Here is a 27,538-nt window from a genome sequence, read left to right on the forward strand (position 1 = left end):
GAGTGGTTGAGGTGAGGAAGGAGGCTGGGAAGGGAAGAAAAGAATCAAAGAAATGGTCAAAGATGAGTTGTTGGATTACAAGGGTCCCCCAGTGCCAATCCTGATGAATAAATAAAGATGCTCTGTAAACATATCAGAGTGAAGATTCAGGGTAAAGAGAAGATCTTGAAAGGCTTTACAGAGAAGGAAGATGGGATACTGTTTTGATTAGAGGCATGAGAACTCTTAGCTGTCTTGAGGGGGTGCGGAGGGAATCCATCTTTAGGGAGAGGCTTGGGTGGAAATAGAGTTAATATTGCAATATAGTTTTACATTGTGAATATAAAACTGAATTCCTGTAGTTAGCAAACTCTTCTTGGTTGTTCAGGTTATATATTATCTTTGGAGAATGGTTTGTAGTCTCTAAATCACATGTGCGATATTAATGTTAGACAAAGCAGAGTCCTTGAAATGCTGCACAATCCTGGTTTGGAAGTTAGCCCTGAAAGGGCTCCACAGCCATCTGCATTTGCAGCCCCCTTTCCACTCCTCGGGCCAAGACCTTGTTTACCACCCTGGAGGACACAGCTAGGACTAGAAGTGGCTGAGATTTCCTTTCAAACTCCAGGGCTTCCCAGTGGAATGGCTGACCGGTCGTCTTACCCGGAGGGCTCTGTTTAGGCTGCTGATGGGGTAACAGGATTGCCCACGGTCCATCCAAAGCAAGAAGAAATGCCATTTACCCTGGATAATCTTTTAAAACAAGTAGGAAAGAACAGATGCTGAGCTTTAGTTCATATTAAGATTGACGTTGCGAGGACCTACTTATTGGTAACTTGATAAGCTTGATTAACTGTCCAGGTCACTGGAGTCCTCACAGTGCGTGTGGGTTTATTATGGCACAATTAGCCAAGGAGCGTGGGCTCAGATTTCTTAGCAAAGGGCTCCACGTGGGGAGGAATAATGACCAGTCTTACTGATTACTATTTATGTAGGGATTTCTTTCTTTATTTAGTTAAGAATATCACATTTTATTGAATGAAAGAACTCCATGTTTCTATTACTTTTTTTTTCTATTACTTTTTAAAATTAACTCCCTAAACTTTTCTTATATGATTTTAGAGGCCAGAGCCCACCAGTCGCTGAATTTAACTTACTCCTGAAAGCTCACACTTTGGAAACCTATGGGGTGGATCCCCACCCATGCAAGGTAACTGCCCCCTGCTGTGGGTCGAATATGATTGTTTTGCCCAAAAGAGAGTTAATTGGTATGCAGTTCTGGAGGACCCCTTCCAGGATATTTCCACAGCCTGACCCATCGTCCCCAATCGTAAGGGACAGCAGTGGGCTGCAGTCACACGTTTGGGTAGTTGATTTTCTCTAGTGGAGTCTTCTAATTGCTTGCTAATTCACTCATCCATCAAGTGGATGGTTTTACCCCTGAGAAATTATAGGATCCTAACAGGTTTATTTTCAGAGGCCATTGCCAGCAAGAATGCAGTCTTTAAAAATGGATAAGCGGAAGGAAAAAAGAAAAATTTTAAGTTGACGTTAGGAGAATGTATTTGTTTTTCTTCTTTCCTTTACTCAAATTACTTGACAGTATTTTTCTCAAGTAGGAAACCCAGACCACATGTATCAGAATCACCTGGGCCCCACCTCAGAGCCACTGAATCAGAATCACTGGAGGTGCAGTTGGGGAATCTGCCTTTTAAACAAGTTCCCAACGTGATGCTCAAGCACATGTTTTCCAGAAATGTTTTATGAAAACAGTGTTTTTTCCCTATCCTAAACTAACTACACATCAACCAGACACTAACCTGAATCCTAAACTAAGCGTTCATATCAGCCATGCTCTTAAAGGTATGTTTTTGAGTCATGCTAGAACATTTCTTCACCCAGACGGGACCAGCTAATAATATTTGGTAAGGTCCTGGTGCTAGAGCTTGTAGCTCAGGCTGCTCACTAGAAGGACCTGGGGAGCTTCATAAACTCCCGTTGCCCAATTCCATCAGGATCTGTGAGGGTGCAGCCCAGGCAGAGAGCAGGTGGGGCTTGTTTACAGGGGCCTGTGCATCTTCTGGCTCTGCCCCACAGTTATTTTAGAATATTTGCCAGATGTCTCTTCCTGCTAATGGCATAAATTAGATTATTCCATTTAGTGAATTAGATTTCATCCACAAATGTGAGCCTCTCTGTCTGTTTTCTTTTTCACTTGGAGACTGACTTGATCTTTTGTTGCTGTTGTTCCTTTGCCTTCATTTATCAATGGTTAGTCTTCCTGGTGGAGGCTGGAATCAAAGTAGGCATTTCCAGACATGTCTTTACATTTTTTTTTTTTTTTTTTTTTTTTTTTTTTTTTGGTCTTTACCTTTAAACTGCAGAAATCCTGTGTGGGATTGAGTCTGGTTAGATTAGATGCTCAGGGTTTTGGTTTCAGCGCTAATGACAACCAAGAACACGTTGCCCACATCATAGGGCAGATCTGAGACCTCAGGCAGCCCCAGAACACACCTGGAGGTAGACTAGTGGTTTGGGACTGATCTGTATTTTCCTAGGAGGTTCCCAGGGAGGCAGAAGGTCTGTTCCTCAAACAGAAAAGTTACATATTCCTGGCCCTGGCCCAAATTTTAGGCATACTATCCTTGGAAGTCCCATCTCAGAAACTTGGTTGGTTGCTGCAATCATTGTAATTAACCTGAAATTAACCGAGGGTGAGGATGAATGAGCATATCATTTATCCTTTATTTTATATTCCTTGATCCAAATATGTTTTTATTTCTGGGTTTTGTTTTGTTTTGTTTTCAGGATTCAACAGGCACAACAACATTTTTAGGATTCACTGCTGCAGGCTTTGTGGTATTTCAGGGAAATAAGAGAATCCACTTGATAAAATGGTGAGTAGTGAGTACTTCTTCAGAAAAAAATTGTTTAATCTTCTTTTTTGTTAATCTTGTTTTCCTTTCCCAGCCTTTGACTTTTTGCTTGGAAATGTCAGGTAGAATGCCTAGGGTCTGTTTTTCTGTCTTGGAACTTTTCATAAAGAGATTTTTCATCTGAAAATGGAACCTCATCTCAGTTGCCCTAAACCTCAGGAGACCTGGGGTGTGTCCTGGGCTCAGGGGCTCTGCCTCCGAAGAAAAGGTGTCCAGGATTCTTGGTGAGGAAACACTGGCCAGAGGGGTGACCACAGGGTGGGTCAGGGCAGGGTAAAAGTGCAAGTTCCCTTGAATAACTCGGGATCCCCTCTCTCTCACTCACTTCTTTCCATTCTCTCCTGTTGAATCCTCACTACAGACTCCCCCTTTGTAATCCAGTGTATCAGTGATGATGCTTTTGACTCAAAGGAACAGGAATGTCTGCTCACAATGGCTTACAAATGAGAGGACTGATTATCTCAAACGGCAAAAGTTTCAGGGGTCAGGCCTTTAACTTAATTGCCCGACCACATTCTCTTCTCTGCCATCCCAGGGTGGTGGCTTTTGTCCCCAGGCTTGTGCTCATAAAATGGCCATGTGGGCAACTCTGGCTGTTACATCTTCCCACAGCAGCACTCGAGAAGGAGAGCAGCCCCTTCCATGTGTCTTGTATTAAAACAAGGATAACTTTTTCAGAAGCTCTCTAGGAGACTCCTGTGTATCGAATTGGACAGGATTGAGTCATATGCACCTCCTTCAACTAAAGAATCCATGATGGAGTTGGTCAACTCAAGATCCATCCTTTTGGGGCTGAGAAGAGCATCACCTGCATGAACAGTTGATCTAGAGGAAGAATCAAGTCTGGGTTGTGTCAGTAAGGACATGGGAGGATGGACCAGCGGTGCCCACTATGTCCAATCAGGGAACAGAATAGTTTTAGTAACGAGTGAAGAAGGCTGAACATTTTACGTGTGTTGGAATATTGTAAAGGCTTAGTCTTGTTCATAGCTTCAGCTTGATTTGGTTTCCTCTCCGATAGTCTCTGACAGATTTGTCACCCAGTGTCTCACTGGGTGGTGGGCTCACTCTTTTGGCCTGAGTCCTCAGGTCTGAAGTTCTTGATGGGCCAGTGGGCATCTATCCTCAGCCCTGGGTTGGAAATGCTCTTTTGCACTTACCCGAACCACCGTTTCATGGTTCCGTTAGCCTCTTTATCAAGTCCCCCCGCCACTACCACACTTCTTGGCACTCGCCTCTGAGCACCTGCCTTCCCTTCATCCCTTCTCTGCTAGATTAGCATCAGTCAGCTTGTGTCCACTTTGCTCCCTACACCTTCTGCTCTTTTTTATTATCAGCCCTCTCTTTCTAAGAACCCTAATTTATCTAAATATCTTCTCTTCCCATTCTGTCATTGCCTTTATTAATGTCATACTTTCAGTTTCCATCTGTGCCCACTTATTCGCTTCCTCCAGTTAGCATCTCAAACTCTCATGTGCCTCTAATAAAGCATTTAATTCTCCGTGTCCCAATGTACTGTGTCCATAAAATGGGCATCAGTTATATCCACCTGCTTTATACGAAAGAAAGGAGATGGGGGAGAAGCAGGTTAAATAGTGTGTGTGTGTGAGTGATTTGATCTGTAAACTAGGATGTTTTATAAATGTATAGCATGGTGGAGTTATCAGCTTTCTTCTCTGTATTTTTAGTACCTGTAAAGAAGCTCTAGTGTTAACCACCCTTCAGTCCATTCCAGAATAAGTTCGCTAGTGATTTCTGCTGACTTTGGGGAGTGTGGGTAATGCAGGCAGGGACGTCCCCCATTCTCTCCTAGGACTACAAAGGGCTTGAGGGTCCTGAAGGGTGTTTGATTCTCAGGTACTACTCAACTCTGGAGTGGGTGGGCTAGAACCTGACATGTCTCACGGGCAGATTAATTGCAAGTCTCTCCCCTTGGGGCTTTAGTTTCTTCCTGGGCACACTGAAGAGTTGAGATGGACAATCCCCAGACCATTTGTTTCTGGGTTCTATGTCTTGGTGTTCCTGGTGGGGTGCTGATGTCATCCCCATCCCTTCCAGCCGTCGCTTAGGCACGTATTTGTGACAGCCATGTACATGTTACTAAAATAAAATTTCTTCCCACTTTAAACATAGTTTTGTTTTGTTTATGACACCCATTGAACTTTGTCACTCTTGCAAATCCTCCCTGTAGCTTACTATGACCTCACTGTTCTTTTTCCCCCAGGAAGAGCACAGGGGCACATATCACTGTCCTAGGAATTAGATCAAAGGAATAAAAATAGAATTCCCTCCTCTCTTTACATATATCTTCTTACCAAGGAGGTGTCCTTAGGTCTACATTTCAGGTAGATTTTAACAGATCAGCTCCTTAAGATGAAGCCTCAAGTCTTTTGACTACAGTTCATTAAGTTGCCCTTACAATTTTGAGCACCTCAATGTCTAATAAAATTATTCATTTATAAACAGGGAGAGCAGAAATGAAAATTTTGCGGTGTGGTGTGTATTTCTTGGAGATGGATGTGAAAGGATATAGATGCTATGAGTCCATATTGTTTTATTAACCGTATCTGAAATAACTATATTCTTCCTGCCTCTTAAAGTGGGCTGACCAATTAATATTGTTTTGGTTATTAGTGTTCATGAAACCCCTAGAGCTCCTTGGAGGAAAGGTGCAGCTTAACTGTGAAAAAAAAAATGGAATAAATAATTCTGAGCTGCCTACGGATTCTCTCCGGGGAAAAAAATTGCTGTATAATTCACTTGGGGACTCTTCGCTGCTCATTAGGCCTTCAGCGATGATAAGATAATATCCTGTTTCCTTGCAGTCTGCTTGGCATTCGTGTCAGACGGATTCCTATGGGAAAGCCAGGTACCTTGGTTAGCTGCCACTTTTTTTTTCCTTCTCACCCAAAGAGATTTTCTTTTCTTAGGCCCGATGTCTGCAAATTGAAGTTTGAAGGGAAGACATTTTATGTGATTGGCACCCAGAAGGAGGTCAGAAACTACTTTTCTAGCTGTCTGTTGCTGTGTGTGCAAGTGTGTGTGTGCAGGTGTGTATGTGTGTGAGAAAGACTCAAGTGTAAAATGTGCCTTTAGTAGTGAAGCCCTCAAAAGACCACGATGTTAAAGTTTGTAATGATAATGGAAGTTTAGAGTTAAATAAACACTGGGTTTGCTCAGTTAAGAATAAATTCATTGAGCAAATGCTGACCATGTTCCCCTGGGTAAAAATTAGACTGTGATAGACTTGAGAAATAGAAAATCGAACTTCCCCCTACCTCTGTAATTTGCCAGAATACAGAATTATGAAACAAATGAAGAATACTCAAAGACAGATATCACCACTGCTCGTTAGCATTTTATAAACAGAGGCTGTTAAGTCCAGGGAATCTTAAAATCAAGGAGTTACCAGATGTAGGTTAGGGTCATCATTTGGGAGGAGGCCATTACTGAAACTGTGAGCCTCAGACCTGGGTCTGGGAGTTTCCTGATGTTCTTGAGCCTAGTTTTTGGTTTAAGCACTAGATATTCAAGAATGGCAAATAAGTTTTTAAACTCACCCAAGTCTGATTGAGAGGTAGGCGATGGCTGGAGTGTTGGGAAGGCTTGTGAAGCTGCTCTTTATCAGAAACAGGGCCTGGATGGGATAGTAATATCTGTAAGGGGTGAGGGAGGGGGGTACCATTTCAGCAATACTTCTAAGAACATAGTAATGCATCCGTTACTTCAGCTCTATTTGGCAGGCAGCAGGATGCAAATAGGTAAGTTCTTGAAGGAAAAATGGGAAACACATAAACTATGTTTAACATGCCCTTTCTTGTTTCTCGTTTTGTTATTTTTTTATTAGAAAAAAGCCATGTTGTCATTCCATACTTCAACACCAGCTGCCTGCAAACATCTTTGGAAATGTGGGGTGGAGAACCAGGCCTTTTATAAGTAAGTAGCTTTTATTCATTTAATCATAGGTTTTAAAAGCACCCTTGGAATCCTTTATGTTTTGCAAACAGCTGCATATTCATTTCTTTTAATATAGCCCTTTTTATTATATTCAAATGAATTATAAATTTGGTGCGTTGTTCAGGGTAACTCCCAACTACTGTTGGTCTGACCGAGTCCTGAACTTTATTTTATGTTGGGTGTTTCCCATAGAATTCCTGTGGGCTCTTTTTTTTTTTTCATATGGCTATTTCCATTCAACATGTCACAGGATCTATTTTCGGTTCATGCCCTCCTTAGAAGCAGGCCTTGAGAAGAGTTTAATGCAAGTAGTTTCTTTGGGCTGTGGTTACAGAATGTACCAAGAGGGGAGTGCTGGAGGGAGAAGCAAGCAATTTAGGGCATGTTATTGAGCAGTGGCTACTGTGGGCAGCTGGGCTCAGCTCTGCTGGGGAACTCTGGCAGACTCTAGAACACGCCTCAAAGCTCTCCCACTGACCGGCAAGGAGGCTGGGCTGTTTATTTACCAATTCCCCATTCATTTTGGTTGAGGGACACTTAATGAGGGCAGAGTTAACACTCTCTGGCACTTCTGGCTTCCTCTGGGCATGGGTTGAGTGTACTCTCAACACCAGAAAAAGCAACCTTGGGCAGAGAGTCACACATGTCCCTAGCAAGAAGGCTTCAGTGTATAGAGATGAGAGCCAAAGGTTTGTGGTAGAATGCCTTCAGAGTCCAGGATCATAGAAAGCCAGTGCTGGACAGGACTTCAGAACCATCCATAACACTCTCAGGTTTCAAAAGAGGTTGGTTCAAATTTAGGATTTTTCCATGAGTTCTAGCTTCTTCTCTTTGAGACACACTTGCTGATTAGAAGAGCAGTGGTGATGGATGCAGTCAGGAGCCTAGCCAGCCCGGCCTGGGGTATCAGCACCACTCACCCCTGGGGCTCATCCCGGCAGCTTTTGCTCCATTCCCCCACCCCCTTTCCACTGAAATTATCTTTCTTATTAGACTCACCTGAAAATGCTGAATCTCTGAATGTCCTGGGCCATCAGGAGAATGAAGGTTGGAACAGTGTTTTCAAACCCCTTTTCAGCCATAAAACTCTTTTCTTTAAACAGAAAGTATAGGCAAAGCCCATTATGTAAAAAAGATAAAAATAGGGAAGCTATGTAGTTGGTGGGGACCAGAGTTGGGATTGGTGACTGGAGACCCTTCACTCATTGTTCACCACTCCTTAGGAGGTTGGGTAACCAGTTATCTGAGTTTGCCTGGGACTTTCCCAGGTTTAGAATGAGAGTCCTTTGTCCCATGAAACCCTTGTCCTGGGAAAATCCTATAAGGAGCATAATTTGAAAGGCCTTGGATGAGATGATGCACAAAATGCTGTGCTTCTGGGAAGTATGATACACATCAAGAAGACCTCAAGACATCTGTGGGTCCCTTGCAGTGTTTGGGGACTGGTGAACAAAGAACACCTGATGGCCTGTGAAAAATCAGCATGTCTAGACCTCTCCATCCAGATGAGAGTGGAGAGAAGGACAGGCAGATGGTCTGGTGCTCTTAGTCTTTAGCTGGAACCTGCACATTTTGCTTTGTTTTGTTTTTCTTTTTTAATTATTTTAAAAACGGAGTTAATACTCGTATACCATAAAGTAACCCCTTTAAAGTACACATTCAGTGGTTTTTAGTTTAACTCACAAAATTATGCAACTATCATCACTAACTACTTAGGACATGCAGTAGGTTTTCTGCGCACGTTGTTTTATCATGTGTCGGGGAGTCAGTTGGGAGAGGGAGTCAAATAAAGGTAAGAACAGAGCTGAAAAGAGGGAGAAAAAAGAAGGGGAGAAAAGACCCACAATCTAGGGAACCTGATTTGGGCGTTTCAGGGTATGCTCTTTAGCTGGCAGCTAGCAAAGTGGTCTGATCATTCTATCAGTGAATGGGCCAACTAGGCATACCAAAGGAATCACTTCCAGTCATCTGTAGATGGTTCAGAAGACCAGGGATTGTAGCTGTGAGCACAGGTGGCACCCTATGGAGTTGGCCAAGTCCTTGCATCAGCACCTCTGCTTTGGTTGGGTTACCCCATCTCTCCCATTAGGACTTCTAATCCCTAATATTTGTACTGACCTGAGATTTGCTCCAACCTTGTGTTCCTCCATTGTTCCATAACCATCCCTGTTCCTTAGGAAAGAGGAAAGATGTAGCTCGTCCTGACCCAGCTGTGACCTTGGAACAGTGAATGGCCGCAGCCTCCTCATCTGTAGAATGGAGGGAACTGGGACTCAGGCATGGTTTGCTTGCATCACTGTGGCCTAGTGTTAAGGATTGTGGGCTTTGGGAGCCAACAGGTTTGGGTTTGAATCTTGACTCTGTCGCTTACTAGCCGTGTGGCCTGGAACAAAACACTGAGCACTTTGATCATCATCTGTACTTTTAATCTGTAAAGTGGGATTGGTAATCCCTGCCCGGCAGTGTTTAGTTCTGCCAGGCACACTGACCATCAGTAAATGGTAGCTGCTGCTAGGACGACGACAACTACCCCCTCCACTAACGGTGAAAGTTTTTTGAGTGCCAGTTGGTTGCAGAGGCCAGTCCCTTTGACTCTGAAGGGCTCTGATTCTATGACGCTCAGGGGTTGGCATCTGCTTCTTCCACTGCTCCAACCCTTTCCCTGCAGAGGTGCTGGCCCTGCTTCCAGCTGACAGGCACTGTGCCCTCATGGTTTCGGCTGGCAGAGCAAGGCCCTGATCTTGTTTCCTGGGTTAGGGGTGGTTTGCTCCCTTCTTTCCACTTCACCTGCCATGAGAACAGGGAGGCCCAGTGGCCAAGAATTCCCTAGTGTGCTTTTTACACATGAATGTGCTGCTAGTTGTCAGCTGGCCCGGGGCCACCGATCAGGTTTGAAAGCCCTGGCTCTGAGATCTGCTGCCTGGGAACAGAGCCCAGAGGCAGAGACTCTGATTCTCCCTCCTCCTCCAGTCCCCAGGGGATCCCCAACACAGACTTAGACAGTCACCATCTCAGAGCTTCCTCTGTGCCATGTGTTTTTAGGTGCTGCCACCCCCAGAGCACTGGAACATGCCGTTTCTGGGCACTGATTCCCTGAAAGCACACTGGATTCCCTGAAGGGTTCAGTGGCTCCTTGGTGCTTCCATTCAATGAATCTTTATCTCACGCTTGCTTTATACCGTGACAGTGCTAGGCGCTGGGGACACAGTGGAGGCTCAAATGACACTCTCTGCCCCCAACTTGGTATGGAATTGTGTGCAGGATGCGAAGGTAGTCCCTAATAAATTTCTTACCTGGAGTTCGTGTGCATTTTATCAAAGGAACACGATTACACTCGGTCATCAAGGACCCAGAGGTGCTCCCTGAACTGGTGCCTCTCACACTTTAGTGAGCACGTGAATTGAGATCCTGTTAGAATGTGGATTCCGGTTCAGTAGATCTGAGTTCATGTTCCTAATAAGCTCCCCGGTGATGCTGAGCTGCAAGCCCGCGGACCACACTTGAGTAATAAGGTTTTAAACCAGAGGTTCTCAGCCCGACTGCACATTAGATTCACCTGGGGGAGCTTTTAAATAATACCAATGTGGAACCTGGGTCCTCACAAAAATGTGTACATGAGTGTTCACAGCAGCATTCTTCATAATAGCTAAAACGTGGAAATTGCCCAAATGCCCATCAGCTGATGAAAGGATAAGGGAAAGTGGTACAATGGAATATTATTCAGCCATAAAAGGAATGAAGTACTTTTTCAGTGGATGAACCTTGAAAACAGGAAGCTAAGTGAAAAGAAGCCGGTTACTAAATACTACATATTGTATGATTCCATTTATATGAAATATCCAACATAGGCAAGTCTTTAGAGACAGAAAGTAGATTAAGTGGTTGTCTAGGATTGGGAGTGGAGGAGATGAGGAGGGGAAGAAGGAAGTGATTGTCACTGGGTACAGGGGGGTTCTTGGGGTGATAAAAATGTTTTTTGATGCATTTTTAAACTTTTGAAGTATACTGAAAACCACTGAAGTGTAAAATCTAAAAGGGTGAACTTTATGTTATGTGAATTGTATTTCAGTAAAGCTGTTATTTTAAAAATTCAGAAAGTGAGATAAGGGGTCTGGATGTTGGTAGTAATACAGCTTTCTCAGCCAGTGTGAACCTGCAGCCTAAGATTCAATGCTCTAATCCAGTGATTCTCAAAGTTCGGGTCCCTGGACCAGCATCAGCGTCTCCCAGGAACTTGTTAGAAAGGCAGATTCTTGGGCTCCAACCCAGACTTACTGAATCAGAACCATGTGTTTTCAAAAACCTGCCAGGGGATCCTGATGCTTTCTGAAGTTTGAGACCCTGCATGGCTAAAGCATTGTTTTAAAAATACAGACAAGCCTGGGTTTGCAGCCTGGTTCCTCCAGCTTCTATGATGTGACCATTAAGTGACATCATCCTTCTGTACTTCAGCTTCCTCATGTAAAAATGTGGATTGCTTCCTTCTAGGAGATAGCTGTGAGGATGAAATGAATTAGTGTATTTACGGTGCTTTGGATGGTGAATGGCACCTAGTAGGAGCTCAGTAATAACATATGCTGTTACTGCTGTGATTACCCCAGAAGCTGTAAATAAGGGAAAAGGGGAAGTTGTATTGTTAGTTCTAGAGGTGGCCTTTAGAGTACCACCCAGTGTTTCCCCAGCACCTAACCTGATCTCCATCCCAAGCCCCTGTAGTAGCAGGTACCAGAGGAGAAGTTAGAGGCATGGGCGAGGGGAGGCGTGTTCCTGCAGAGCTGTGTGGTATGTGCATCGGATGATACTGACACTCAGTGAACGCTTTGCCTGTTCCAGGTGCTGTCCTCATATGTGCACATCTCACATATGTTACTCCATTTAAAACACACCTTCAACATCAGGACTGAGCAGAACTCCCTAGTGCCATGGGAAGGGGTCTCTGGGTACAGTGGCTCTGCCCTGGCAATTCTGGGGTGGGGGTGGTGGAGAGCTCTGACAGCAGAAAGGAAAGCAGTGGCAAGGCCACCATGTGAATACACAGATGTTGCCAAATCGGGTGCTGCTCACCCGGGGACTGGATTTCTCTGTGAGGTCAGATGTTTGAGAATAGTCAATGCTTCGGTGCTGGGATTTTGATGGGGAATTGGAGGTGGAACAGGGGAGAAGGCAGGCCAGGTAGAAGGCTGGAGGAGAGAGAATTGCTATTTTCACTAGGCTGTGCCTTCACTGCCTTCAGTGGGAGGAAGACTTTTTCTCTGGGCTCGTTGGTGGGAGAGCCTGGGAACAGAGCACTGGAACAGGTCAGCTAGAGCTAGAGCATGAAGGCTCTTTTATTGGCCTTCAGAGTGTTTGACATGGTTCCCAGGAATCGCCATGGCTTAAGGATTGGCTTTGGTAGATCAATAGTGAGAGGGCAATGCAGAGGTTTGGAGAGTGATATTGGGGGCGGGGGGGGGGGGGGGGGATGGGAGAGAGGGAGGGGAGGGAAAGTATTATATAATGAGCAGGTAGTACTTCATGTGTTTTCAAATCATTTAATCTCATTTAACCTTCCTCAGAACATTCTGAATTTGGTATTATAATACCGTCACCCTTTAAAAAATGTGAAGAGAAACTAAGGCTCAGAGAAGCTACATGACTTGATCAAAGTCAAAGGACCTAAAGCAGGAAAGAATCTGGGTCCCTGTTTCTTCAGGTAAAATGCCACCAGGCAGTCATTCAAGGAGAATATGGGGATGCCGAGACCAGCTCGGTGACTGGAGGCGAGTGACAGGTGCCGCAAGCTTAAAGGAAACACAGACACAGATTTAAGAGAAAGATGGGACCGGGGGACTTAAGACCTTTAGGATCAAGAGCCTTGCTGATTCATCCCAAATTGCTTTTATTGAGTTCTTGGCATAGCCTAAGGGTCTAACACTACCAGTTTAGTCCCACAAACAAGGTTATCTTTGAAGTAAACAAAGGCCTCACATGACTGGGGGCAATGATCTTTGTTTGCCTCCTGGGTCTGATTAAAGCTGGGCTGGATTTGAGCTGGGCGTGGAGAGCAAAGCAGCCCTGGGGACAGGAGACCTCTCTCAAAAGGATTAAGGGTCTGTGCCCCACCCCTGTTGGCCCCTCTGCCACTGTTCCTGTCTTAGGTTGTTCCTCCCCTGAGGAATCTTACCCGTCTCTGGCTAACCAGCCATCCTCCAGAGCCAAACAGGGTGATATGAGGTGTGCAAGTGAGAAAGGGGCTGCGCCCCCAGAGAGGGTCAATTTTCTGTTTCCATAGTAGCCTATGCCCCCATGGTATCCACGCACAGCATCCTTAGTTCCTCCGCTACTCAGGCAAGACATCCTGCATCCAGTTGCTTGGCCCACATACTTTAATTACTTTTAGTAACATTTTCAAGGTTTCAGAAAGGCTTCTGAATGTTTTCCCACATGGGGAATCAGAGGTTCTCTAGTGCAAGTAGGCTGCCTTGCAATGACCATGGAGTGTTTGATTAAAAATACAAACTGCCAGGCCCCTCTCCAGACCTGCTGAGTGAGAGTCTGTAGTGATGCAGCCTGAGAGCTGGTATGCTTAACCCCTACTCCAGGGCTGCTGACTGATGCACAGCCAGGTTTGGGGACAACAGATGCGTGTCCTGTGACCCAGCCACCTTTCTCTTGCCCCCATTCATTTCCTTCCATCCTACTCTTTTTTTTTCAATTCCCCGGGGGTTTGTGGGGATCAAGCTCTCAGAATAAATCTCCCTATTAAAACTCCATTAAAGATCTCAGCCCAAACGTTATGAGGCATCTCCCTGGACATTTGGGAGGACAGGGGATTGGCGGTAATGCTCTTGGTAGAGTGTCTCTAGCAGATGAAACCGCACAAATAATCCTCACGGGCACCCAGCTGCTGGCAAGAAGCCAGTGCTTTTTCACTCCTCTCATCCTGAGAAGACAGCTATTCACTTTCTCTGCGAAATGTGCCTTCTGATCTGTTTTCCTTGAGGCCCTTTGAGGGTCTGTGTGGATGCAAGGAGAAGGCAGTGGCCTCCACGTGGGACTTGGAAGGCAGGAGCTGAGGCTGAACTGGTGGGAGAGAGAGCCGCCCACTGGCCCCCAGAAGAGCCCCCTGTCACCAGAATTGCTGTGCTATCCACACCACTTTGAGCCTCTGGTAGCTTCCATAAAATAGGCACAGAATTAAGTCTGAATTTCAAAAACCGTAATTAAGACTTAATAATCTTTTTAGCAGATTACCTTGCCCTGAGGATCCTTAGAAACCTAGAACAACAACAACAAAACAGTAAAATAAAACAGAAGCTGCTCTAAAAGATTTCTTCACCCACCACCTCTGAGTACTTGGGAGCAACAACCCTGCTGAGAAGATGGGGAGAGGCAGCCGGTGATGGAAAATGTGTCAGGTCCACGGCTCTCTAGGGCTAAGGCTGGGGGCAGGGGGAGCAAACAGGCACACAGCACATCCTCACTGGAGGCGGCACAGGGGCTGCTGTCCTACATTAGCAACGTCCTCTTGACTGGCTGCGGTCTGTGACCTGGCTTTGGCCAGCAGTCTGTCCTAGGTGTCCTGACCCCTCTGGGTTGTGTATCTCATGTGCTCTGCCGGTCCTTAGGGTTCCCATGCTGTCTTCTCTTGGCCCTGCCTTTACAGGAATCCCCCTCCCCAGGTTTGCACCTCCTTCCCTGTCCATCTTGCTCCCCGGATTCATCCTTTGTAGCCAGTGCCCTTCTCTGTGGGTTCAGGTCGTTTGCAAAAGACTGTGTCTGTGGCTTTCTATTCTTCTCAGGACAAAGACCAAATCTTTAACAAAGACAGCTCAAGGTCAGGTCTTGCTAAATTAGCGGGGGAGAATGTGTGAGTGAGTGTGTGTAAAACAATCATAGTAACAACACGGCGAAATACATATCAGATCATCTTCTTAGTCCCCCCAGTGCTCAGGCTCTGGGCGTTTACCTGCTGGGCCTTTTGCCTGGAACACTGCCTACCACCCGCCCCCTTAACACCTTCCCTCCCTGGGATCTCAGCTCAGAGGTCCCTTCCTCAGGGCACCATCCATGGCCCCCAGACCAGATCGGCAATACCCCCACCCCATACTTTCATTGCATCTTTTCCTTCACACATGTACCACAGCTTGTAATTTACACTTGTTCACTTACTTGCGGGGGTTTCTAGATGAATATCCATCTCCCCTCTGGGTTTTACAGTCCAGGAATGCAAAGTCTGTGTCTTCCCTGAACTTAGCGTAGTGCACGAAGTGGACTAGGCGTTCAGAAGTCAGTCAGAAAGAGAAAAACAAATACCGTATGCTAACACATATATAGGGAATCTAAAAAACAAACAAACAACAACAACAACAAAACGGTACTGATGAATCTAGTGACAGGGCAAGAATAAAGATGCAGATGCAGAGAACGGACTTGAGGACACGGGAGCGGGGAGGGGAAGTGAGAGAGTAGCATTGACATATATACACTACCAAAATGGATGGCTAGTGGGAAGCTGCTGCATGGCACAGGGAGATCAACTTGGTGCTTCCTGATGACCTAGAGGGGTGGGATAGGGAGGCTGGGAGGGAGGCTCAAGAGGGATGGGATATGGGGATATATGTATATATATAGCGGATTTACTTTGTTGTACAGTAGAAACTAACACAACATTGTAAAGCAATTATACTCCAATAAAGATCTGAAGAAAAAAAAAAAAGTAGTGCTGAGTGATTGAATCAAGGCTTCAGAGGCTCAGGGGTGGGGCTCACTGCCCTTACAGAAACTTCCAGCCACAGCCCCAACTGTGTGTTTGTCTCTACTCAGAATTCCATAGAGCATATTGTTCTGTTTATTTTTTTATTAAGATTTTGTAATTATCAATAGTTAAAAATGATCCTGAACTCTGGGAGGCCCATTCTTTCTACCTTGTTGGATTTAACTGCATAAGGCTTGAAGTGACTGACATCCTGAGCTATGGCAAGGAATTAAGTGCCCTGTGCACGGCCTCTGGGCAGCCCATGTTCTGGACTGTTTTTCAGAGTGTTGTTGTTTTGTTCGTATTTACGGGAAGGGCTTAGAGGTGCTGAATCAGCGCCTGGCTGGGCTTCTGTTCCTCGTGTATCTTAGTCATCCACCAGCGGGGGTTCTTTTAAAGGGCACTAGGTCATGGTGACAGCCCAAGAACACTCAGAAGCCAGCGACTATTTTCATGGTGACATGGGCCCCTCATGCCCTCTCTGAGAATACACGGCAGGGGGGCTCTGTGTGAAATGGTGAGCGACCTGTGTCGCCGAGAAGCTGTTTTCTGCTGCAACACTGGTATAGGTACGGGCAAGAAAGTACCCCCCCGCCCCCGCCCAGCAAGGAACTTAATGATGCCCTGTGACCCAGCCCACCCTCCCTGTATCACTCAGACACTGGGGAAGAATCCCTTCTGATCACCAGTATCACCTGGTCCTTTTGTGCAGCTCGTGATCTAGTGATAGAGTATGAAACCAAATGTGTGGGTCATCAGTAGCATGTAAAGGAATGAAAAGAGATCCCATATAAAAGATCAGGTTGTAATACACATGGTGAAAGTACTCTTTCCTGAAACTTTTCTTTCGGGGGTGTGTGTGTGTGCACGTGCACTGAGTCATACAGTCAAATGTATTTCTTAGCAGTCAAAAATATCTGATTACCACACTCTATAGCATGTTCTGCTTGGACTTTCCAGTATCATACCACCTCTGCTCTGCTTTTTCTTAAAGGTATGCAAAATCCAGTCAGATCAAGACTGTGTCAAGCAGCAAGATATTTTTTAAAGGAAGTAGATTTCGATATAGGTGGGTACCCATGGTTCCATTTCGATGATGGGGTTGGGCTGGGGCGAGTCATTTACCTTGGAATATGGTACTTATAAATCAGTGCACTTTGGCCTGTACCCCTGTTTTGGTCCTTCCTTTCAATTCTACTCATCTCTTATGCCCATGGGGCCCCTTAAACTCTATAGCAATGTCCCCTTGTGGAGGAGGAGGCATGGATTCCTAGAGCTGGGTCAGACCACTGTGAAATTTAAAAAAAAAAAAAAAAAAAAAGCGTGCACACCCCTCACCCTCCACTCTGAGTGTCTGTGCACAGATGCCGTGTCTCTGTCTTTTGCAGTGGTAAAGTTGCCAAAGAAGTGGTGGAGGCAAGCTCCAAAATCCAGAGGGAGCCTCCAGAAGTACACAGGTGAGTGGAGTGGTCCCTAGGGCTCCGGGAGGTTTCTGGGATGGACAGAAGGATGTAAAAGCTGGCTTTGTCAAACCCACTATAACAAGAAAGGGAGTGAAGGCGCCAGCTGCCTGGTCCTATGTCGTTTTCGGCCCTGGTTCTAGGCATGGCGCTCTCATCATCCCCCGTGTCTTGCTCAGACAGATCTGGCTGGGCTCCATTCTGAGTTCCTGGCTCTGTGCAGATTCGGCCTGGAGTGTCACGTGAACAAGCAGGAAGTGTGCGAGGCACGGCTGGGCTGCATTGTGCCCTGGCTGAGTCCGTTGTTGTGTCCTCTTAGAACTGCTCTCTCTTCCTGCCTCTGGTCATCAGACATGGCCAGTTCCCACTGGCCCGACTCCATCTAGGCTATCTCACATGAGGGGGTGGGGTGCTCTTCTCTCATTGGACCCTTTACTCCCAAAAGCCACCAGAGGAATGACGAACTTAGTCATTATTGGGTCAAGGGTACGCTTCTACATTAACATGGCAATATATGTAACTCTTAGGAATTAAATATTCTCTTGACCATGTTGGACTTCTTATCATCACAGTTTACAAAATCATTGTATTGATACATCCTGAACTTCAAACATGCTAAATATCTAAAGCTGAACATTCTCATTCTGATGTTCCCCCTTTTGAAGGCAAGATCATCATAAGATACATTCTTTAGGAAGTTCCCATACACTGGTGGGCACCAGTCCTTCCTTCCCCATCTTTGAACTTGGAGTCTTCCTTATGCTCAGGTTTGCCCAGTCTCCTCTATCTCCAGGGGGACCCAGTGAGCTGGGTACCTCTCACTTTGTCCTTGTCAGGCAGGAGGAGGTCATGGTCTCTCTGCAGGGTCGCTAAGCCAGCCAGTGTGGGCATCCAGACAGGGGAGCAGCCCAGCGTGGGCTCCCACACAGGGGTACAGAACTGCAGTCAGCATGGCATCCTGTGCGGATATGTACAGAGAATAATTCATCCCTGGTTTTGGGTGACCCAGTGAGGAGCTGTCTCATGCAAGTCAGCAAAGCAGTCTCTCCTGCTTTGAGAAGCAGGAGGAAAGTGGGGGGTGAGGGAATCTGGAGCGCCTTGGCTGGGACACCTTGATACCATACCTGTGAGAGTCTTAGAGCTTACCCATTGACGACAATAGTCATTTTTTAATAGTCTTTTTATAGCTCCTCCTCTGCCTCAAATTTTGGTTACTCAGTGCAGCAGAAACAAAAGAGAAGAAATAATAAAACATATAATTTAAATGTTTCCAGAACCTTTGGTCTAGAATGACCTCAGGGATCACTCAGTTTAATGATTCTATGTTACAGACAAGGGAACTGAGTCTCGGAGAAGTTAAATGATTTACCTGAGCTCATAAATATTTTGGTGGCAGAACTAAGCCTAGAACTGCAGTGTCCTGCTCCTGAGTCCTGTGCTCTTTTCGCGATAGCATCTGCCACCCTGCAAGCCCCTCCCTGCATTCTCCTAGAAGCTGGGGGGCAGAACTGCCCCAGGGGCTCAGCTTGGGTTTTATTCTTCCAGCTTGAAGTGTGAGTGTTAGATCTTAAAAGAAATACTCAATTCTGGGGAGTCCCTTTGATGGCACAAACACAAAGTAAGAAAATGTTTTTAACAATATACTTTCAGAGAGACATATTCCAAATACACAAACTTTTCCAAAAGCCCATAGTTACCATCTGTGGATGGTTAATGAGATCAGAAAAGAATTTTAAGAAATACTTCTCTTTTAAATTTATGTTAGCATAATTTATGGGAATCAAAGCTTCCTAGATCAAGTCTTCTTAAAACGTAACTTGCACAGGGATCACCTAGGGTTCCTGTTAAAATCAGATTCTGATGCATGAATCTGGCATTTCTAATGTGCCCCCAGCTGATGGCCATATGGCTAGTTCACGGTTCCCACTATGAATCGCCAGACTCTAGATAACTGGTGGCAGACAGAGTGAAGGGGGCAGGTTGGCCCTGATGAAAAGCTTTTCCTGGAGTGGACTGAACCACCAGAGCAGATAGGAAATGAGGCATTCATCAATTTATAGTTTTTCTTTCCTGGAATCTTCTAAAATCTCCCAGGATATTACTGCAATCAAGGTTCTGTAGTCCCTTTCAACACTGGTTCTCATGCTTTTTCTTGCTCTTCCACTACCCCTCTTTTACATGTTTGCAAAAGCCTGTTGAGTTCACATCCTCTGGATGCCTCTCTGGTCCTCAGTTCTTTGGCAGTATCTTAAATCTCTGACGTTACAAGGAAGAATTTGTTTAAAGTAATGATACAAAGTAAGCTCTGGCAGGACAAGGCTTGTGCCTATCTTGGTTATCGCCATCTTATCCATCACTTAATACAGTAGGAGTGCTTGGCCATAGTAGGAGGTCAGTAGGTATCTGTTGAATGAATGTATGCACCAGGAGTGTGGGATGACAGCTTCACCTCTGTAATTTCCTGAGACCTGAGATCTGTCTGTGGTGCTGCTCTGGGGACCTTGCCCTCTCAAGAGGCAGCACTGTGGTCAGAGCTACAGTGATGTGTGCCACTTTCAGTAGCAACTTCTTGTTCCTTCCCGGTAGCTGCCTGCATGATAGTAAATGCTTCTCTTGAACGATTGTTGTATTTTAGAGTTGCTTTGACTTCTTTGATGTGCCTGTCAAAAGTGAGAGTATGGGGCTTCCTAGGTGGCACAGTAGTTGAGAATCTGCCTGCCAATGCAGGGGACACGGGTTCGATCCCTGCTTCAGGAAGATCCCACATGCCACAGAACAACTAAGCCCATGCGCCACAACTATTGAACCTGCGCTTTAGAGCCCATGAGCCACAGCTATTGAGCCCATGTGCTGCAACTACTGAAGCCCACGTGCCTAGAGCTCATGCTCTGCAACAAGAGAAGCCACAGCAATGAGGAGCCCGCACACCAAAATGAAGAGTAGCCCCCACGCACCACAACTAAAAGAAAGCCTGTGCACAGCAAAAAAAGACCCAACACAGCCAAATAAAATGAATGAATTAATTAATTTTTAAAAAGTGAGAGTATGGTAATGAGCTCTCTTTCTCTGGCAGCACTCAGAAAGGACTGCTAATCTGGAATGGTGATGATAAGGCTTCAGTTAGTTATCTTTCCTCTCACTTGAGATTCTCCTCTTCAGTGAATAGCCAGTTCATGGACTCTTCCTTCTGCTGAGATGTGTGTGACACAGAGAGACAGACACAGACTAAGAACACTGTCTTGATATTTTCCTTTTTTTCAAAAAGAGAAAAAGCTCACTCTCATGTTAGCTCACTGATATTTGCTGATGACAAGCAAAGTCCCCCCTGTTTATTGAGTATCACCTGCCCATCCCAGGGCCCAGTGAGGTGAAGGGCTGGCTGTGTGAGCCACTTGGGCATAGAGCCACCACAAGGGGACACCCAGAGGCAGTGCTTGTACCTGAAATGACCACCCGTCTAGGAGTCATGAATGGGTCTAATCTTGGCTGTGTTGCTGTGTTGTATGTCCTGGGTAAGTCACTTCTCTGATAATGTTTGTTCATCTATAAAATGAGATTCATATATCTTTGCCCAACTTCTAGGTTTTGTTATGGACATTAGACTAAAGTGCTTTAAAATTATTAAAGTAGCACACAAATGTGCAGTGGTGATATTATTATTATTATCTCTCATCCAAAAATGGGATGTATGAGATGTATGCTTTTCCAGCTGTGGCTGTAGCACATTAATGAGTCGTAAAGTGAAAACAGTGGTCAAGACCAGCACTTTAAATGAAATGAAATAGCATGGAAAGTAAAACATAGTGGCTCACACATAGCAAAAGTTACTATTGTTGCATGAAACATGTACTTTAGCTGCGTGTGCACGTGTGTGTGTGTGTGTGTGTGTACAGAGAGATGATAGATATGATATCAAATGTATTTTTAAATGTGAGTCTTGGTCAAAACAGTTTCAAATCATGGTTCTAGAGAGTAAGTTATTTAAGGTGAGGACCATGGTTCCCCAGAACAATACATACATATCAGTTGCAAAAGAAATGGTTGTAGAATGAAATAATGAAGAAAAGAACTCCATGGTTAGGCAAGTCCTTATAAAGTTCCTTTCCAGCCAGTGGCAGCTGTGGGGGGCTTTTAACTCTAGGTGCTAACAGCTTCTTCCCTGTCCAGCTCCTGTGTCCAACAGAAATGCCTGGGCTCTAAGGCAGTCCCATCAACTGGCCTGGAGGACACCCATGCCAGTCTGAAATGGCAACTTAATGCCAAGTTTACTTCAGTTTCACACTGAATCCCCCTTAACAAGATGCCAAGGGAGTTGCTATAAGGCACCTGAGAATGGATAGGTCAGTCTCTGCCCTTAAGGTTCTTATCAAGTGGGGCGGATCAGTACACCAATAATTACAGGGCAACAAAGGCGACAAATGTGGTGAGTTGTGAAAGAAGGGACAGTAGTGTGAGAAGGAGTGGGCAGAGGGAGTTAGTGGTGAAGGCAGTCCAGGATGGCTTCAAGGAGGAGGAGACATTTGACATCATCATCTTCGAAGGATGGGTTCGTTTGGGTTTTGACAGGAAACATGGGGCTGGGAAGGGTGCTGAAACACCCACCAGAGGCACCCCACCTCCCTGTCAGGGCAGACAGTGTACATGGGCTTCCTGGCTATTAGCCAATAGTCTTGAGACACCTTTCCTCGCCATCTGCTGCCCATTGCAGCTACTGACGTGTGTGCTCCTTTCAAAAGGAGAAAGTGGAGCTGGGTTCTGTGGTTGGTTCGTGAGTGGGGTGTGAATTTGAATGGGAATATTAAACACTGATATTAAATGCTGGACATCCAGCAACACCATGATAACTCATGGCTATAGAAGGCCTGTGCCATCTGCCTGGCAGAGTATTTTGTTTTTGTGGGTTTTGGTGATTGTTAAATTACTTTAAACCATGCCTTTCATACATTTTTCTGCATATCTAGTTCACTGATACTGCCTCCTGTGTATCTTTGTTTCCCATGTCTTTTTTCAATGCCTTATCTTGTCACATAGCATGTCCAAGTCTGATGACATGGGGAAATACATTTTCTTTCACCGTGTTGCATTAGAACACATGGGCGTTACACCATGTGTCAGGTCAGGACCTTAAGGATCAAACGGGCTGTGTGTCTCGAGTGTTATGTCATTTTTACCACGGGTCTAATGCACTGTGTGGGGCCAGAGGCAGTCCCAGCTCGGGTAGCCAACTGAGAGGGAGGGGCCAGTGTTCCCGATGGAAACCAGTCCCCTCTGGCTTGTGTCTCTTTTCAGAACCAGCATTACTCAGAGCCGCAGTTCCCACTCCTTGAACACACAGCTCATCATCAACATGGAGCCGCTGCAGCCCCTGCTGCCTTCCCCCAGCGAGCAGGAAGAGGAACTTCCACTGGGGGAGGGTAAGTACACTTCCTTCCAGAGGCCGCCACTGCAGGCTTACCCTGGGGGAGCCAGGGAGGTACCAACTCTGGCGACCTTGGGTAATGGGCTGGGGTGGGGGTCGGAGTGAGTCATAAACTGTATTTTTAGTAAAGAAACTGTTCACAGCTGGAAGACTGGTTTATATTGAGAGTTCTATCAGTTTCTCCTGGAGAGAGTTCACTGGTACGAAGCGTTCCTAAAATTACATGTTAAAGCAGTCATGGTGTTAGATCCAAACTCTCCAATGTGGTAACCATTAGCCATGTGTAACTATTTAAAAGTCATTTTAGATTAATTAAAATTAAAAATTCAGCTCCTTAGCCACATTAGCTAGATTTCCAATGCTCAACAGGCACAGGTGACTAATGGCTACCATCTTGGACCGCTCAGACCAAGAACATTTCCATCATTACAGAAAATGCTATTAGATGGCAATGTTTTTGACTATAATCACGATTAAATTAGTGGTTATAAAGAATTCTCCACAAATACACTGGTCATCCCCTTTCTGCCTCAATATTTCTACATCCTCTTATTCCCTTTTCCACAGGGCCTTGTCTGACAGTTTTGATACAAGCTAAATTATACAGAGTCCATTTCAGCCCCAAAGTTGTTATATTTGTAAAGGCTATAATATGTGTGCATCTAGGCTTCTTTTGTTTGTTTGTTTTTAAGGGCTTTACTTACTGCAGGGAAGGATCTTACCACACTGCTTGCTGCAGACACCTGGTGAGGCAAATCTCACTCTCATTAATTTCAAAGTAAATTTTTAAAAATTCACATAAACTAAAATTATTGGAACCTTGAATCCAAACATAACATGCTTTCCTTAACTTTATGTGATTTTTGGTTTCATCATTTAAAATCTGGATACTGGGCAGTTTCAAGAGGGCAGATCACTCTGTCCCCAAGAGATCACCTTTACCTGCAGCTTCAAGTCAAGAATCCCTTCCACAGGGGAAACCTCTTCAGCCCATAATAAGAATATGGCTTGGGACGCAGATATCCTTGGGAGAGGCTGCAGCAGCTGATTCACACTGAAGTGTGAGGGATTTTAGTAAATCTTTCCCTGAAAGGAAACTTCAATGGTTGGAAGGAGGACTGGGCAACTGGATGCCACAGATTTCATGGGTGGAAAGAAAATGTGCAGAATACGAAGGATGGGGTCTCAGGAGACACCTTTATCCCCAGCTCAGCCGCAGGATGATGCTAACCAGAACAATCCTGTTATAATCACCTTTATGCTCTGTCTCAACAATTAACTCTGTAAGCTCCATGCCAAATTAATTTTTTTAGCCCAGGGATCCCTGGGTCCATTTTGCGTGTCTACATTTTTCAGCACCGTCTCTGTTTTTGTATGTTTCTCAAAGTACAATGAAAGCTGCCTTTGTTTCTGATCACCAGTGATTTTTCTGGGCTTCCTCCCATATGTCTCGTAGATTGGTTTGAGTGGAAATCACTTTTTCTGAAGGTCAGGATTAGCCCAAGTTTGAATGAAGGAGGGTATGGCTAATGGAGAAGAGGAGGGGAAAAAAGATAACCCAAGCTTAGGATTGTGACTTTGCCTCATTTGCAGAGATGGAAGCCTAGATGGGAATAAAGGTTGGAAGGCCAGTTACCATTGGAAATATGGAAGCCAGGCCACTGATGCCTTGAGAGCACCCTAGATATGAAGGGGGGCCCAGGCAAGCTTTCCCTGGCCCTTCATTCCATTCAATTAATAGAAACTTCCATTCTGCTCCACTTTCTATAATGAGGTTCCATTTCTAAATACTAACCTTGTCATTAACATGGCAACTCCGTGGACAAGAGACTTATGCAGTGTAATTAACTGCAATAAAAATTAAAATTTCCATGATATGTAATAGGAATCCGTAAGCTACATTTTCAGTTGTTCCAGTTATTTTTAATATAAATCTTTAATTCCTTCACCATCTATAAAGTCAAACTGATAGGTTTCTCTCTTTAAAAGTCTGAAATAGCTCTGTAAATATCGAATAAAATTCTCTTTTCTAGGAGAACTGTCTCCTTATGGAGCATCTTTGTGGGTTTTGAAACTCAGGCAAATCATAGCAACTTCCAGGATATAGAATCAATTTGAAAGAAAGAGAAGTAGAAATGACAGTGTTGTTAAGTGTCCACTATATAGAAAGCACTTCCCAATCTAGAGGAGAGAGCAAAATCATCTTAGGTACCATGAAATTCAAAATTATGATTCCCACGGTCAATATAGCTGCATTCTTTTTTTTTTTTTTTTTATTATTTTATTTTATTTTTTTGGGGGGTACACCAGGTTCAATCAACTGTTTTTATACACATATCCCCATATTCCCTCCCTTCCTTGACGCCCCCCCCTCGATTCCCCCCCACCCTCCCTGCCCCAGTCCTCTAAGGCATCTTCCATCCTCGAGTTGGACTCCCTTTGTTATACAACAACTTCCCACTGACTATTTTACAGTTGGTAGTATATATATGTCTGTACTACTCTCCCGCTTCTTCTCAGTTTCCCCTTCACCCCCCGCCCCCTCCCATACCTCGAGTTCTCCAGTCCATTCCCTGTATCTGCTTCCCTGTTCTTGTCACTGAGTTCATCAGTACCATTTTTAGATTCCGTATATGTGAGTTAGCATACAATATTTGTCTTTCTCTTTCTGACTTACTTCACTCTGTATGACAGATTGTAGTTCTATCCACCTCATTACATATAGCTCCATCTCATCCCTTTTTATAGCTGAGTAATATTCCATTGTATATATATGCCACATCTTCTGTATCCATTCATTTGTTGATGGGCATTTAGGTTGCTTCCATGTCCTGGCTATTGTAAAGAGTGCTGCAATAAACATTATGGTACACGTTTCTTTTGGGATTATGGTTTTCTTTGGGTATATGCCCAGGAGTGGGATTACTGGATCATATGGTAGTTCTATTTGTAGTTTTTTAAGGAACCTCCAAATTGTTTTCCATAGTGGCTGTACCAACTTACAGTCCCACCAACAGTGCAGGAGAGTTCCCTTTTCTCCACACCCTCTCCAACATTTGTTGTTTCCAGACTTAGTGATGATGGCCATTCTGATTGGTGTGAGGTGATACCTCATTGTGGCTTTGACTTGCATTTCTCTGATGATGAGTGATGTTGAGCATCTTTTCATGTGTGTGTTGGCCATCTGTATGTCTTCTTTGGAGAAATGTCTATTTAGGTCTTCTGCCCATTTGTGGATTGGGTTATTTGCTTTTTTGGTATGAAGCTGCATGAGCTGCTTGTATATTTTGGAGGTTAATCCTTTGTCCGTTGTTTCATAGGCAATTATTTTTTCCCATTCTGAGGGTTGCCTTTTAGTCTTGTTTATGGTTTCTTTTGCTGTGCAAAAGCTTTTAAGTTTCATGAGGTCCCATTCGTTTATTCTTGATTTTATTTCCATGATTCTAGGAGGTGGGTCAAAAAGGATGTTGCTTTGATGTATGTCAAAGAGTGTTCTGCCTATGTTTTCCTCTAGGAGTTTGATAGTGTTTGGCCTTATATGTAGGTCTTTAATCCATTTGGAGTTTATTTTTGTGTATGGTGTTAGGAAGTGTTCTAATTTCATTCTTTTACATGTTGCTGTCCAATTTTCCCAGCACCACTTATTGAAGAGGCTGTCTTTTTTCCATTGTATACTCGTGCCTCCTTTGTCAAAGATAAGGTGCCCATATGTGTTTGGGCTTACTTCTGAGTTCTCTATTCTGTTCCATTGATTTTCCTTTCTATTTTTGTGCCAGTACCATACTGTCTTGATCACTATGGCCTTGTAGTATAGTTTGAAGTCAGGAAGCCTGATTCCACCAACTCCATTTTTCCTTCTCAAGATTGCTTTGGCTATTCGGGGTCTTTTGCGTTTCCATACAAATCGTAAGATTTCTTGCTCTAGTTCTGTGAAAAATGCCATTGGTAATCTGATCGGGATTGCATTAAATCTGTAAATTGCTTTGGGTAGTACAGTCATTTTCACGATGTTGATTCTTCCAATCCAGGAACATGGTATATCCCTCCATCTGTTTATGTCATCTTTGATTTCTTTCATCAATGTCTTAAAGTTTTCTGCATACAGATCTTTTGCCTCCTTAGGCAGGTTTATTCCTAGGTATTTTATTCTTTTGGTTGCAATGGTGAATGGAAGAGTTTCCTTAATTTCTCTTTCTGCTCTTCCGTTGTTAGTGTATAGGAATGCAAGAGATTTCTGTGCATTAATTTTGTATCCTGCTACTTTACTAAACTCATCAATGAGTGCTAGCAGTTTTCTGGTAGAGTCTTTAGGGTTTTCTATATATAGTATCATGTCATCTGCAAAGAGTGATAATTTTACTTCTTCTTTTCCAATTTGGATTCCTTTAATTTCTTTTTCTTCTCTGATTGCTGTGGCTAACACTTCCAAAACTATGTTGAATAACAGTGGTGAGAGTGGACACCCTTGTCTTGTTCCTGTTCTTAGAGGGAATTCTTCCAGTTTTTCTCCATTGAGAACAATGTTGGCTTTTGGTTTGTCATATATGGCTTTTATGATGTTGAAGTAATTTCCTTCTATGCCCATTTTCTGGAGAGCTTTTATCATAAATGGATGTTGAACTTTGTCAAAAGCTTTTTCTGCATCTATTGAAATGATCATATGGTTTTTATCCTTCAATTTGTTGATATGATGTATCACGTTGATTGATTTGCGTATATTGAAGAATCCTTGCATCCCAGGGATAAACCCCACTTGATCGTGGTGTATGATTTTTTTAATGTGCTGTTGCAGTCTGTTCGCTAGTATTTTGTTGAGGATTTTTGCATCTATATTCATCAGTGATATTGGTCTGTAGTTTTCTTTTTTTGTGACATCTTTGCCTGGTTTTGGTATCAGGGTGATGGTAGCCTCATAGAATGAGTTTGGGAGTGCTCCGCCTTCTGCAATATTTTGGAAGAGTTTGAGAAGGATAGGTGTTAACTCTTCTCGAAATGTTTGATAGAATTCGCCTGTGAATCCATCTGGTCCTGGGCTTTTGTGTGTTGGGAG

At 44.3% G+C, this 27,538-nt stretch overlaps 1 protein-coding gene across 2 annotated transcripts in view; it reads left to right on the forward strand.

Annotated features, from left to right (window-relative positions):
- The window catches only part of FRMD3 (FERM domain containing 3), a 280,138-nt gene that overhangs the window by 200,918 nt on the left and 51,682 nt on the right, over positions 1-27,538 (forward strand). For both annotated transcript variants that reach the window (XM_057724971.1, XM_057724970.1), the window contains exons 7-13: positions 1,102-1,189; positions 2,788-2,876; positions 5,846-5,909; positions 6,763-6,851; positions 16,604-16,678; positions 16,998-17,066; positions 22,359-22,483. In XM_057724971.1, the coding sequence (XP_057580954.1) occupies positions 1,102-1,189; positions 2,788-2,876; positions 5,846-5,909; positions 6,763-6,851; positions 16,604-16,678; positions 16,998-17,066; positions 22,359-22,483 (599 nt within the window). The remainder of the gene's footprint in view (positions 1-1,101; positions 1,190-2,787; positions 2,877-5,845; positions 5,910-6,762; positions 6,852-16,603; positions 16,679-16,997; positions 17,067-22,358; positions 22,484-27,538) is intronic.

This window comes from Hippopotamus amphibius, chromosome 2, assembly GCF_030028045.1.
Source record: "Hippopotamus amphibius kiboko isolate mHipAmp2 chromosome 2, mHipAmp2.hap2, whole genome shotgun sequence".
NCBI classification, from domain to species: domain Eukaryota; kingdom Metazoa; phylum Chordata; class Mammalia; order Artiodactyla; family Hippopotamidae; genus Hippopotamus; species Hippopotamus amphibius.